Below are 14,779 nucleotides of genomic sequence, written 5' to 3' on the forward strand. Positions count from 1 at the left end.
GCCCTGCAGACATGGATGACACAACATAATCAGGCAGTGATTCTGACAATCGCACTTGTATAACAGTTCGCAGAAAATCATTATCTTGAGGCGAGAAAAATAATCTAGTGACTATCTGTCTCAGAAATAAATTTGATAACCCTAGCCCCCCGTTCCGCACCTTGTGGAACAGATTGCATCGGCTGGTACGTTCCCATGTTGACGCCCAAATAAAGGTTGCAAACCATCTGTGCAACCTTTGCACTGAAGTCCTTGACAAAGTTAACGCTTGCAGAACGTAAAAAATCCTCGCTATTAAAAACATGTTGCACACCGTAGCTCTTGCAAACATGGAAAAGTTGTGACCGCCCATTTGCTTGTCTGAGCTTTGACTCGTTCGGTTTCATGGGCCCAATATTCTTTGCTTTCTCTGTAGTTGGTTAGCGGCACGCCGAGGTACTTTCCTGGCGTGTCTACCCACTTCATTCGACAGAATACTTCTGGCGTGGCCTGCCACTTTCCATGCCAAAAACCAAAACATTTCTGCCAGCTTATCGCACAGCCACTTGCATCACAAAAATTTACGGCTTCTCTCACCACTTCTTGCACGCTTTCCTGGTCTCTGCAGAACACTGCTATATCATCTGCATATGCCAATACCTTCACTTCATTATGACAAAAGGCGTAACCTCGAATGTTTTGCGTAGTTAACAGCTTTAAACAAAAGGGCTCCAGGTAAAGTGCAAAAAGCAGTGGAGAAAGAGGGCAACCCTGCCTCACTGACGACAAGACAGGAATACTATTACTCAGGCGGTTATTAATTATGAACCTTGATGTACAGCCATCATAAAGCATTTTCACGCCATCAGTGATGATACATCCTACATTCACATATTCCAACAGCGCGAACAAAATTTCATGCACAACTTTATCAAACGCCTTATGCAGGTCCAGTTGCATCATGGCGACACGACCCTCCGTTGCATCACAGCATTCAAGGACACTCCTAGCTACGTGTATGTTAGTAAAAATGGATCTGTCTTTTATGCCGCAGGTCTGATGTGGGCCAACAAGGGTTTTAATTATTGTTTGGAGTCGTCCGGCTAGCACTTTCATATAAATTTTGTAGTCTACGTTAGTTAAGCTTATTGGGCGGTAACACTCAACTGACTGCAACCTACTCGGGCCGTCCGATTTTGGGATCAACACCATGTGGGAAGTTCGAAAAGACGGCGGAGTTAACTTTCTTTCGTAACACTCGCTTATTACGCGCTGCAATGCTATTGCCATTTCTGTTTTCAAAGCCTTGTAAAGTGCGGCACCGAGGCCGTCCGGCCCAGGCGACTTGTTTAAGCTCAGCTGCTGTATTGCAGCTTCGATTTCTGCTGCCGTTATTGGCTCCTCAAGTACCTGCGCCAGGTCCTCCTCGACGCTTGGCATTAGCGACAGGAATGCAGTTTTGTAATGTTCAACATCAGGCGTTTTAAGGCTGAACAAGTTTTCGTAATATTCCAGAAACGCCCTTTCAATCACCTCAGATTCGGAAGTTACGTCATTGCGATAACAAATTTCCTTTATCTCTTTCGAAACTGTATACTGTTTTTCGTCGCTGAGCGCCCTTTTTGTGGGCGTCTCCCCAAGCCAAAATCTTTCGCTGCGCGCCCTTATCACAGCACCTCGATATTTCGTTTCATCTATTAGTTCAAGCTTAGTTTTGGTCTCTTTTATTTCTTGTCTGTACAACCCCGGCTTGACGCCTTCCATGCTGAGCATGAAATCAAGCTCGGTACGAAGTTCCTTTTCTTGCTGTTTTTCTTTACGCTTTAAAACACATGCTCTTTCTATAGCGGCCACTTTCACGTCGCATTTAAATTGTTCCCATGTTTGTATAAAGTCTGTCTCTTTTTCTAACAAGCTTTTGACTAAGTCTTTTAGTTTCTTGCTAAACTCGTCATCCTCCAACAATGAGTCATTAAATTTCCATAATTCCCAACTAAACTTGACAGTCCTTTTCCTCTCCCCAAGTGTGATCACGACTAAAGAATGATCACTGAAGCTGACGTGCACAGTCTGGTACTGGGAACACAAGGGCACAACCTCAGAAGAGACATAAATTCTGTCCAGCCTTGCGTGACTAACGCCTTGGAAATGCGTGTACTGTGCTTGTTCTGAACCTTGCATTATAATTCCAATGTCTTCCAATTCTGCCTCATTAATTATCTCAGACAGCAGCTCGGCACTCGTGTCCTGCAGGGTTTTGTTCGTTGTTCTATCTTCAGGTCTACACACACAGTTAAAATCTCCAAGCAATAGTACACGCTTTTCTGTCAGCAGGAAAGGTTGAACACGGCGAAATAAGGCATCTCGTTCGGGAATTCTATTAGGTGCATATACACACACAGCTCTCCACTCTACACCAGAAAAGTAAAAATCGCATGCTACAATCCGGCCACTTTCACAGGAAAATACAGTTTCCACGGCGACTTTGCCGTTTCGAGTTAAAATCAGACACCCCCCCCCCCCCCCGACTTTCCTTCTGCATGGCACACGCAAACACTGAACTGTGCACGGTAAATTTCTGCCATCGCATCTGTCGACTCTTCGCTTTCAATTTTTGTCTCTTGAACAGCCAACAGATCGATTTCGTTTTCGAACAAGAGACGTTTAAGCTGATTTTGCCTTCTTCGCGCAGAAAGACCTCTCACGTTCAGTGTGGCAATACGCAAGCTAGATGTTAGTTGAGACGCCATCTAAATGGTTGGGATTCGCCGCTCTCGAAGTGACATCGGTTTGCAGCTCACCTCATCAAAAATCCTTCCAGCTTGCAAAGTACGGCGGTGTCAGCACTGAACCCGATCGAAGACCGGGTTTCCAACACGAAGACCCTGCAAGGCACCTCCGCTAAGGCGGAGGGACACCTGACGAAGTCCTACGATCAGGAGGGATGTTCGGCTTGGGCTTGTAGGCCGCACGTCGAACAGGAGACGCTTCGGGAAGAGGTTCCTCATGGTCCGTCCCGTCGTAGCTCGTCGCCTTGTCATCAGCTTCGTCGTGCGTCCTCTTCGCTGGCAAAGTTGACGCCGCGGGCATCTCCGTGTCAACGTCCTTCTCGTTGGTCGATTCCAAAACCGTCTCAGCTGCACCTACCGCAGCATCATCTGCTTTTCCAGCGTCCGCCTCAGTTCTTGTGTCAGGCACAGGTGGTTCTTCTGAGTTGGCAGCCTCATGTTCCGTGGGAAGCATTGCTTTTTCTGAGGCTATGCTTTTCGGTACTACGGCTTCCCGACTCTCACGGGTCGCCTCTACCGCGTCGACTTCGTCCATAATATGCTCCTCAGTAGCATCCCTACGACCAGGACCAGCTACGGTAGCATATGTTCGCACGCACTGGGCGTCGTCGTGGCCGTAGCGACGACAGAGCCCGCAACGTGGCACACGGCACTCCCGACGTATGTGTCCGGTGCCGCGGCACCGGAGGCAGAGCGGAGCTCTGCCAGGAACGTGGACGAGTGCGACGTCCTCTCCAACACGCAGCTGGTGCGGTAAGTCCTCGATGGTAACGCCCACCTTCAGCTTCAATGTCACTGAGCGCGTAGTAGACGACTTGTCGACGCAGCCTTTGACTCTCCACTTGTCCCGAGTTATGTAGGTCACTTTTCCAAAAGCCGCCAGAGCTGCCTTCACGTCGTCATCTTTCACGCCGTGCAGCAGCCAGAATAGCTTCAGCCTGACGCCCTGGTTGCATGGGTCAATGACCACACAGCGGTGGTCCTTGACGTTGAACGCCTCCGCCTGTAGGATTTTGTTTTTTCCTTCTTCATTGCAGAATGTCACGGCCCAAACATGATTCATCTGATATGCCCCGAGGGCAACCACTTCCGGCAGCAATGACAGACGCTCAAGAGCGTCACGAAAGTTTTCAACACGGTATGGCCTGGCTTGGACGTCGCCATGCAAAAAAACAGTATGCAAAACGCTCGAACCTCTTGGCAAATGCGGCAAAATCAGCTGGTAGTCCTCGTTCGGTTTGATCGTACTCCTGATACCGCGGCCCGGCTGGGCCGCTAAATCCGCTCCTTGGGAGCCCATGATAAACACGTCCGTCACGCTCGGTGGCCGGAAGTCGACGAGCTACACCCCCTGTACACCATGGTCGCTCATATTTCCTCCAATCATACTTTTTGTGGGTACGTCCTGCAAACCCACGACAAACAAGGCTTCTTCGCATGACTTCACAACTCTGTCACTATCGGAGATTCCCCGATTGCTTCAACAGCGGCGCAACTTCTGTTCCCTGCCGTCGTATGCTACCTAGACACAAGAGCGAGCCTTTCATCACTAATCGGCGTGGATCCGTCCGGTATATGTGTGAATCAAAGAGTAAAAAAAAACTAAGAAAAGCTTTACAGCCGTGGAGGTGCCGGGGTTTGAACCCGGGGCCTCTCACATGCGAAGCGAGCGCTCCACCACTGAGCTACACCCCCTGTACACCATGGTCGCTCATATTTCCTCCAATCATACTTTTTGTGGGTACGTCCTGCAAGCCCACGACAAACAAGGCTTCTTCGCATGACATCACAACTCTGTCACTATCGGAGATTCCCCGATTGCTTCAACAGCGGCGCAACTTCTGTTCCCTGCCGTCGTATGCTACCTAGACACAAGAGCGAGCCTTTCATCACTAATCGGCGTGGATCCGTCCGGTATATGTGTGAATCAAAGAGTAAAAAAAAACTAAGAAAAGCTTTACAGCCGTGGAGGTGCCGGGGTTTGAACCCGGGGCCTCTCACATGCGAAGCGAGCGCTCTACCACTGAGCTACACCCCCTGTACACCATGGTCGCTCATATTTCCTCCAATCATACTTTTTGTGGGTACGTCCTGCAAACCCACGACAAACAAGGCTTCTTCGCATGACATCACAACTCTGTCACTATCGGAGATTCCCCGATTGCTTCAACAGCGGCGCAACTTCTGTTCCCTGCCGTCGTATGCTACCTAGACACAAGAGCGAGCCTTTCAGCACTAATCGGCGTGGATCCGTCCGGTATATGTGTGAATCAAAGAGTAAAAAAAAACTAAGAAAAGCTTTACAGCCGTGGAGGTGCCGGGGTTTGAACCCGGGGCCTCTCACATGCGAAGCGAGCGCTCTACCACTGAGCTACACCCCCTGTACACCATGGTCGCTCATATTTCCTCCAATCATACTTTTTGTGGGTACATCCTGCAAACCCACGACAAACAAGGCTTCTTCGCATGTCTTCACAACTCTGTCACTATCGGACATTCCCCGATTGCTTCAACAGCGGCGCAACTTCTGTTCCCTGCCGTCGTATGCTACCTAGACACAAGAGCGAGCCTTTCAGCACTAATCGGCGTGGATCCGTCCGGTATATGTGTGAATCAAAGAGTAAAAAAAAACTAAGAAAAGCTTTACAGCCGTGGATGTGCCGGGGTTTGAACCCGGGGCCTCTCACATGCGAAGCGAGCGGTCTACCACTGAGCTACACCCCCTTTTTTTTTCTTTATTACCGACTTGGCCTGGCAAACAAAACAAAAATACAATGACATGACAATTCTTAAAAGCACTGGTCAGTTTCTCGCTAGTGCACGATGATAAAATGGGTTAAATGATTTTAGTCGATCGAGGACAGGCAGCCACTCAGGCTGAGGAGCTCGCTGTCCGAAAACTTCCTGAGTATACATGATGCTCTCAATGAAATACTGATGAGCCGGATTCACAACAACATGTTCATGCCTGACATCCATTCGCGTACGCCATACGCTGTGCATGCAGAGCAACATTAGCAGGTCGCAAGGCACTTCACCTGGCTCTGCACTTGGTAGGAAGCGTATTCCAAAACGAGTCAGGGGGAAATCTTTTTTCAGTGTGCGCTTCAACACATCCCAAAGAAAAACAGCGTCATGACAGTCGAGAAAGATATGTTCTATAGTTTCCACTTTTTTGCAAATAAGACACTCTGCTGACCAAGGTACAAAAAGGGCTTTGCTTTGCAACCATGGCTTCACTGGGAGGGTTCCAGTATGCAATTGAAAAAAGAAAGAACGCACTGAAGGCTTCACCGGCATTCTTTTGACTCTTTTTAGCACATCCCTTTGGGGACCCAGAAGATAAGCACTGCGATAAACAGGCACTGGCAGAAACACATCAACCAGGTCCTTGTACATCTTTTTCCTTGTTACAATGGTTAGATACTCATCGGAAAATTTTGACCGAAGAATACGGACTGCTGCAACAACTTCTTGCAAAAAAGCACTTAACCCACTCCGCCCTGCAGACATGGATGACACAACATAATCAGGCAGTGATTCTGACAATCGCACTTGTATAACAGTTCGCAGAAAATCATTATCTTGACGCGAGAAAAATAATCTAGTGACTATCTGTCTCAGAAATAAATTTGATAACCCTAGCCCCCCGTTCCGCACCTTGTGGAACAGATTGCATCGGCTGGTACGTTCCCATGTTGACGCCCAAATAAAGGTTGCAAACCATCTGTGCAACCTTTGCACTGAAGTCCTTGACAAAGTTAACGCTTGCAGAACGTAAAAAATCCTCGCTATTAAAAACATGTTGCACACCGTAGCTCTTGCAAACATGGAAAAGTTGTGACCGCCCATTTGCTTGTCTGAGCTTTGACTCGTTCGGTTTCATGGGCCCAATATTCTTTGCTTTCTCTGTAGTTGGTTAGCGGCACGCCGAGGTACTTTCCTGGCGTGTCTACCCACTTCATTCGACAGAATACTTCTGGCGTGGCCTGCCACTTTCCATGCCAAAAACCAAAACATTTCTGCCAGCTTATCGCACAGCCACTTGCATCACAAAAATTTACGGCTTCTCTCACCACTTTTTGCACGCTTTCCTGGTCTCTGCAGAACACTGCTATATCATCTGCATATGCCAATACCTTCACTTCATTATGACAAAAGGCGTAACCTCGAATGTTTTGCGTAGTTAACAGCTTTAAACAAAAGGGCTCCAGGTAAAGTGCAAAAAGCAGTGGAGAAAGAGGGCAACCCTGCCTCACTGACGACAAGACAGGAATACTATTTCTCAGGCGGTTATTAATTATGAACCTTGATGTACAGCCATCATAAAGCATTTTCACGCCATCAGTGATGATACATCCTACATTCACATATTCCAACAGCGCGAACAAAATTTCATGCACAACTTTATCAAACGCCTTATGCAGGTCCAGTTGCATCATGGCGACACGACCCTCCGTTGCATCACAGCATTCAAGGACACTCCTAGCTACGTGTATGTTAGTAAAAATGGATCTGTCTTTTATGCCGCAGGTCTGATGTGGGCCAACAAGGGTTTTAATTATTGTTTGGAGTCGTCCGGCTAGCACTTTCATATAAATTTTGTAGTCTACGTTAGTTAAGCTTATTGGGCGGTAACACTCAACTGACTGCAACCTACTCGGGCCGTCCGATTTTGGGATCAACACCATGTGGGAAGTTCGAAAAGACGGCGGAGTTAACTTTCTTTCGTAACACTCGCTTATTACGCGCTGCAATGCTATTGCCATTTCTGTTTTCAAAGCCTTGTAAAGTGCGGCACCGAGGCCGTCCGGCCCAGGCGACTTGTTTAAGCTCAGCTGCTGTATTTCAGCTTCGATTTCTGCTGCCGTTATGGGCTCCTCAAGTACCTGCGCCAGGTCCTCCTCGACTCTTGGCATTAGCGACAGGAATGCAGTTTTGTAATGTTCAACATCAGGCGTTTTAAGGCTGAACAAGTTTTGGTAATATTCCACAAACGCCCTTTCAATCACCTCAGATTCGGAAGTTACGTCATTGCGATAACAAATTTCCTTTATCTCTTTCGAAACTGCATACTGTTTTTCGTCGCTGAGCGCCCTTTTTGTGGGCGTCTCCCCAAGCCAAAATCTTTCGCTGCGCGCCCTTATCACAGCACCTCGATATTTCGTTTCATCTATTAGTTCAAGCTTAGTTTTGGTCTCTTATTTCTTTTCTGTACAACCCCGGCTTGACGCCTTCCATGCTGAGCATGAAACCAAGCTCGGTACGAAGTTCCTTTTCTTGCTATTTTTCTTTACGCTTTAAAACACATGCTCTTTCTATAGCGGCCACTTTCACGTCGCATATAAATTGTTCCCATGTTTGTATAAAGTCTGTCTCTTTTTCTAACAAGCTTTTGACTGAGTCTTTTAATTTCTTGCTAAACTCCTCATCCTCCAACAATGAGTCATTAAATTTCCATAATTCCCAACTAAACTTGACAGTCCTTTTCCTCTCCCGAAGTGTGATCACGACTAAAGAATGATTACTGAAGCTGACGTGCACAGTCAGGTACTGGGAACACAAGGGCACAACCTCAGAAGGAACATAAATTCTGTCCAGCCTTGCGTGACTAACGCCTTGGAAATGCGTGTACTGTGCTTGCCCTGAACCTTGCATTATAATGCCAATGTCTTCCAATTCTGCTTCATTAATCATCTCAGACAGCAGCTCGGCACTCGTGTCCTGCAGGGTTTTGTTGCTTGTTCTATCTTCAGGTCTACACACGCAGTTAAAATCTCCAAGCAATAGTACACGCTTTTCTGTCAGCAGGAAAGGTTGAACACGGCGAAAAAAGGCATCTCGTTCGGGAATTCTATTAGGTGCATATACACACACAGCTCTCCACTCTACACCAGAAAAGTAAAAATCGCATGCTACAATCCGGCCACTTTCACAGGAAAATACAGTTTCCACGGCGACTTTGCCGTTTCGAGTTAAAATCAGACACCCCCCCCGACTTTCCTTCTGCATGGCACACGCAAACACTGAACTGTGCACGGTAAATTTCTGCCATCGCATCTGTCGACTCTTCGCTTTCAATTTTTGTCTCTTGAACAGCCAACAGATCGATTTCGTTTTCGAACAAGAGACGTTTAAGCTGATTTTGCCTTCTTCGCGCAGAAAGACCTCTCACGTTCAGTGTGGCAATACGCAAGCTAGATGTTAGTTGAGACGCCATCTAAATGGTTGGGATTCGCCGCTCTCGAAGTGACATCGGTTTGCAGCTCACCTCATCAAAAATCCTTCCAGCTTGCAAAGTACGGCGGTGTCAGCACTGAACCCGATCGAAGACCGGGTTACCAACACGAAGACCCTGCAAGGCACCTCCGCTAAGGCGGAGGGACACCCGACGAAGTCCTACGATCAGGAGGGATGTTCGGCTTGGGCTTGTAGGCCGCACGTCGAACAGGAGGCGCTTTGGGAAGAGGTTCCTCATGGTCCGTCCCGTCGTAGCTCGTCGCCTTGTCATCAGCTTCGTCGTGCGTCCTCTTCGCTGGCAAAGTTGACGCCGCGGGCATCTCCGTGTCAACGTCCTTCTCGTCGGTCGATTCCAAAACCGTCTCAGCTGCACCTACCGCAGCATCATCTGCTTTTCCAGCGTCCGCCTCAGTTCTTGTGTCAGGCACAGGTGGTTCTTCTGAGTTGGCAGCCTCATGTTCCGTGGGAAGCGTTGCTTTTTCTGAGGCTATGCTTTTCGGTACTGCGTCTTCCCGACTCTCACGGGTCGCCTCTACCGCGTCGACTTCGTCCATAATATGCTCCTCAGTAGCATCCCTACGACCAGGACCAGCTACGGTAGCATATGTTCGCACGCACTGGGCGTCGTCGTGGCCGAAGCGACGACAGAGCCCGCAACGTGGCACACGGCACTCCCGACGTATGTGTCCGGTGCCGCGGCACCGGAGGCAGAGCGGAGCTCTGCCAGGAACGTGGACGAGTGCGACGTCCTCTCCAACACGCAGCTGGTGCGGTAAGTCCTCGATAGTAACGCCCACCTTCAGCTTCAATGTCACTGAGCGCGTAGTAGACGACTTGTCTACGCAGCCTTTGACTCTCCACTTGTCCCGAGTTATGTCGGTCACTTTTCCAAAAGCCGCCAGAGCTGCCTTCACGTCGTCATCTTTCACGCCGTGTAGCAGCCAGAACAGCTTCAGCCTGACGCCCTGGTTGCATGGGTCAATGACCACACAGCGGTGGTCCTTGACGTTCAACGCCTCCGCCTGTAGCATTTTGTTTTTTCCTGCTTCATTGCAGAATGTCACGGCCCAAACATGATTCATCTGATATGCCCCGAGGGCAACCACTTCCGGCAGCAATGACAGACGCTCAAGAGCGTCACGAAAGTTTTCAACACGGTATGGCCTGGCTTGGACGTCGCCATGCAAAAAAACAGTATGCAAAACGCTCGAACCTGTTGGCAAATGCGGCAAAATCAGCTGGTAGTCCTCGTTCGGTTTGATCGTACTCCTGATACCGCTGCCCGGCTGGGCCGCTAAATCCGCTCCTTGGGAGCCCATGATAAACACGTCCGTCACGCTCGGTGGCCGGAAGTCGACGAGCTACACCCCCTGGACACCATGGTCGCTCATATTTCCTCCAATCATACTTTTTGTGGGTACGTCCTGCAAACCCACGACAAACAAGGCTTCTTCGCATGACTTCACAACTCTGTCACTATCGGAGATTCCCCGATTGCTTCAACAGCGGCGCAACTTCTGTTCCCTGCCGTCGTATGCTACCTAGACACACGAGCGAGCCTTTCAGCACTAATCGGCGTGGATCCGTCCGGTATATGTGTGAATCAAAGAGTAAAAAAAAACTAAGAAAAGCTTTACAGCCGTGGAGGTGCCGGAGTTTGAACCCGGGGCCTCTCACATGCGAAGCGAGCGCTCTACCACTGAGCTACACCCCCTTTTTTTTTCTTTATTGCCGTCTGTGACATGAAAACAAAAATGTACAAATGATAAAAACATCAGCCTAATTCGGCTGACGTATCAGGGCTTAAAATCTTCTCAATGCGACCAGTTCATCAAATACAGTAATCCATTCAGGTGGGTCAGCTTGTGCTCGGTACATTTCTCTCAAGCTCGCAACACTTTCAATAAAGTTTTCGCGCACCGAGCGAACGTTAACATCCGCGTGTCGCACTTGCATCCGTGTCCTCCAAAGGCTGTGGAGGCCCAGAAGCATGATTAAATCATACGGTACTCCTGCTTCATTCTGAATTGGCAGGAATCTGATGCCGTAGGGGTCCAGGGGAAAATCTTTTTTGACTGTTCGTTGTAGCACATCCCAATAGAAAATGGGGTCCCAACAGTCCAGAAATACATGTTCTACTGTCTCAGGTTTTTTGCATAAGAGACAGTTTGTGGTCCATGGGACAAAAATCCCCTTTTCGTGCAGCCACGTTTTAACAGGAAGTGTATTCGAGTGCAATTTAAAGAAAAAAGATTTCGTAGATGGGTTCACAGGCATATTTTTAACTCGCTTTAATACATCGTGCCCTGGGCCTCCACGATAAGGTAACCGGTAGATTGGGGTCGGTAACATGGTGTCCACCAGATCCTTATACAGCTTTTGCTTTGATACTTTAGATAAGTACTCAAGGGAAAATCGCACATGGAGCAGCATAAAAGAGAGTACAACTTCTAGCATGTACCCATTGACAGTGCCACACATATTCGCACAAGATGAGACGACAAATTCAGGAAGAAGTCTCTGCAACCGCACTTGGATAACAGTCATAAGAAAATTATCCCTTTGATTTCGGAGAAAGAAAAAACGCGAAACAACTTGACGCAGAAATAAATGCACAAGGCCGAGGCCTCCTTTTTTCACTGAAAGAAACAAATTGGTACGGCTGGTTCTCTCCCAGTTTGACGACCAAATAAAAACAGCAAACACTCGGTGCATCTTTTGAATACTGGCCCGAGATGCGCACAGCACATTCATCAAATACCATATTTTGGATACAAGGAAAAGATTGCAGACGGAGGCTCGCGCAAACATTGATAACTGCCTCCCTTTCCAGGCATCTGCTTTCTCCCTCGCCCTTGACGTATCTTCATTCCAGTGTTCACTTGCATCGCGATAATGCACTAGGGGGACGCCGAGATATTGCGTCCGCAAAGACGACCATCGCATCCTAGAAAAGTGTTCAGGCATCGCTTCCCAGTCGCCATGCCAAAAGCCAGAGCTTTTGTCCCAGTTTATGAGACACCCCATTTGTTTGCAGAATTTATCCACCGTGCTGATCACCTCAGTAATGCTGCCTCTGTCTGAACAGAATACCGCAATATCGTCCGCATAAGCAAGGATTTTGACGTGAGTCGACTGCAATCGAAAGCCCGTGATGCTCTCACTTTTGATGATAGCTAAGCACAGTGGCTCCAAGTAGGCCGCAAACAGCAGAGGCGATAGCGGGCATCCCTGACTTACTGACGAATGAACTGCTATCCTGTCTGTGAGGTCACCATTAACAATAATGCGCGTGGTGCAGTTTGCATATGCCATCTTAACACCTTCTGCAATAATACGGCCTACATTAGCGTGCTCCAAAATGCTGAAAATGACATCATGGGAGACGCGATCGAAGGCTTTCGCCAGATCTAGCTGCATCATAGCGATGCGGTCGCCGAGCACATCGCAACATTCCAGCACGGTCCGTGCGACGTGCACATTTGTGGCGATACTCCTACCTTTGATTCCGCAAGTCTGGTGCGGCCCAACCAATTTCGTAATTATGCTCTGCAATCTCTTTGCTAAAACCTTCATGTACAATTTATAGTCCAGGTTGGTGAGGCTTATCGGGCGATAATTTCCCACCAACAACTTCTTTTCTGGGACATCTGATTTCGGAATCAGCACTATGTACGACGTGGTGAATGAGAGTGGCACTTGTTTTCTTTCGTAAGCTTCATCTAGAACTCGTAGCAGTAACTGAGCGACTGTGGGCTTAAATGCTTTGTAAAATTCGGCCCCTATTCCATCAGGTCCTGGAGCTTTTCCCGCTTGCAGGTCTTCGATTGCAGTCTCTATTTCTTTTGCAGTTATGGGCTGCTCAAGACGCTCCTTCACTTCGTCCTGAAGTCTCGGCAGGAGAGGCAAAAAGTCAACCAGGAAGGCCTCATTCATGTCACGCGTATGTCCAAGAAGCTCAATGTACTTCTCTTCAAATAGCTGCTTGATTGTAAAAGCGTCATTCGTGACTTCATCTGCGTTCCTTATCTGCCTGATTTCGTTTTGGCAAGCATAACGCTTTTCGTGACACAAAGCTCGCTTCGTCGGCGTTTCACCAGCCCACAGTTTCTGTGTCCTTGCGCGTATAACGGCAGCTTTATACCTTTCAGTGTCTAAGCGTTCGAGCAGGCTTTTCACCTCCCTTAGGTCCTTAGAAAACTTCCCAGGCTCGGAGCTTTCCATGCCTATTAAAAATTTCAGTTGCTCGCGAGCTGCTTTTTCTTCCTGTTTTTCTTCGTATCGCTTCAAGCAACTTTTTTCAATGGCCCTTCTTTTTATCCACTCCTTGAAATCTTCCCACTGAACCGCAACAACGCTGGGTCGCTCCTCAAGCAGCTTCTGCATTTCATCCGCAATATCAGTTACGAATTCCTCGTCCTCTAAAAGCTTTACATTAAATTTCCAGAGATTCCAGTTAAATTTTGTTTTTCTTTGCTTTATGCCGAAACTTGCGATCACTAGGCAATGATCACTAAAAGCTACAGGTATAACTTTGCAACTCGTGCAAAGAGACACGAGATCAATGGATGCATAAATTCTATCCAACCTGGCATGACTATTACGCTGAAAATGAGTGAACTGAGGTTGATTCCCTTCGGTAAATATACTGCCAATATCCTCTAAGCTATTATCATAAGCCAGAGATTGAAGCAATTGAGCACTCTTGTCACGCACAGGCGTACCCTTCACTCGATCATTAGCGGCACACACACAATTGAAATCTCCCAACAGCAACAACACTCGGTCGCAAACAAGGTAGGGCTCCAAACGGGTAAAGAGATCAAAACGCTCAGATTCAACATTTGGAGCATACACACATATAATGCGCCAACATAAATTGGAAAAAGAAAAATCAGCAACAATAAGCCGTCCACTAGGGCAAGAAAAAACCGACTCGACAGTGATGCCTAAATTATTTCGGACAAATAATACGCACCCACCCGAGGTGCCAACGGAATGGCAAACACAAACGTTAAAGGCTGCACGAAAGGTGGACACCATGCGATCAGTGGATTCCTCACTTTCGATCTTAGTCTCTTGGACTGCAACTATGTCAAGCGCGTTTTCAGCAAGCAGGCGGTTAAGCTGGCACTGACGCCGTCGTGCACCAAGGCCTCTCACATTCAAAGTTGCTACATGTAAAGCTGTGTCTAGTTTCATCGCCATGCCCTATGAAAAGGAGACTTGAGTCCCACAGTACCCCTCATAGTCAGCCGAGCAGTCTTCTTAAACTCACTGTGCATGTACGGTGTCGCCTTTCCAGATATCCGCGTGCAGGCGTCGGGAACCCATGGGTAATTCCTTCGCCAGCAGATCCAGATCCGTGCACACAGTCTGATGGGTACCACTCCCCACCAAAAAAAAAAAGACAACAAGGGAAAAAAAAAGCAAGAAAAAAAACAGCACAAATGCACATTGCAGAACTACGGAGGCGGTTTCCCCGCCTGCCTTGTCTCGGCCATGACGTTCGGCCGCGGCTTGAACATCGGACGCCGGATTCCCGGGGCCTTCGACGGCGGTTCGTCGCTGCCACCATCAAGATGCGTCTTTTCGCCGGCGCTATCCTCGCGGGAGCGTTTTCCAGCCGTTAGGGTGCCAGCCTCCTCAGTGAAGTCCATGCCTTCGGTGTTGGCAGGCTCAGCGCTGTCCAGAGCTTCGGCCGCGGCTTCTGGCGCGCCCTTCGGCGCGCCATCGCCACTCAGTTGAAAGGCACTCTGAACTTGTACTAC

The 14,779-nt window shown here is 48.3% G+C and overlaps 1 protein-coding gene and 5 non-coding genes across 6 annotated transcripts; all 6 read right to left on the reverse strand.

The window, feature by feature from the left end:
* Nucleotides 1–4,391: 4,391 nt before the first annotated feature.
* On the reverse strand, nucleotides 4,392–4,463 carry TRNAA-CGC (transfer RNA alanine (anticodon CGC)). The gene has a single exon. It is a non-coding gene; the product is annotated as a tRNA-Ala (tRNA).
* A 271-nt stretch (nucleotides 4,464–4,734) lies between these two features.
* On the reverse strand, nucleotides 4,735–4,806 carry TRNAA-CGC (transfer RNA alanine (anticodon CGC)). The gene has a single exon. It is a non-coding gene; the product is annotated as a tRNA-Ala (tRNA).
* Nucleotides 4,807–5,077: 271 nt separating this feature from the next.
* Nucleotides 5,078–5,149, reverse strand: TRNAA-CGC (transfer RNA alanine (anticodon CGC)). The gene has a single exon. It is a non-coding gene; the product is annotated as a tRNA-Ala (tRNA).
* Nucleotides 5,150–5,420: 271 nt separating this feature from the next.
* On the reverse strand, nucleotides 5,421–5,492 carry TRNAA-CGC (transfer RNA alanine (anticodon CGC)). Its single transcript has one exon. It is a non-coding gene; the product is annotated as a tRNA-Ala (tRNA).
* A 5,158-nt stretch (nucleotides 5,493–10,650) lies between these two features.
* On the reverse strand, nucleotides 10,651–10,722 carry TRNAA-CGC (transfer RNA alanine (anticodon CGC)). The gene has a single exon. It is a non-coding gene; the product is annotated as a tRNA-Ala (tRNA).
* A 34-nt stretch (nucleotides 10,723–10,756) lies between these two features.
* Nucleotides 10,757–11,855, reverse strand: LOC149361663 (uncharacterized). The gene has a single exon (XM_089569561.1). It carries the CDS (start codon nucleotides 11,817–11,819, stop codon nucleotides 10,812–10,814), a length of 1,008 nt encoding a protein of 335 aa, XP_089425687.1. The 5' UTR covers nucleotides 11,820–11,855; the 3' UTR covers nucleotides 10,757–10,811.
* Between the last annotated feature and the right edge of the window lie 2,924 nt (nucleotides 11,856–14,779).

Source organism: Amblyomma mixtum, chromosome 2 (assembly GCF_055824585.1).
Source record: "Amblyomma mixtum isolate Tamu chromosome 2, ASM5582458v1, whole genome shotgun sequence".
Classification (NCBI taxonomy): Eukaryota; Metazoa; Arthropoda; class Arachnida; order Ixodida; family Ixodidae; genus Amblyomma; species Amblyomma mixtum.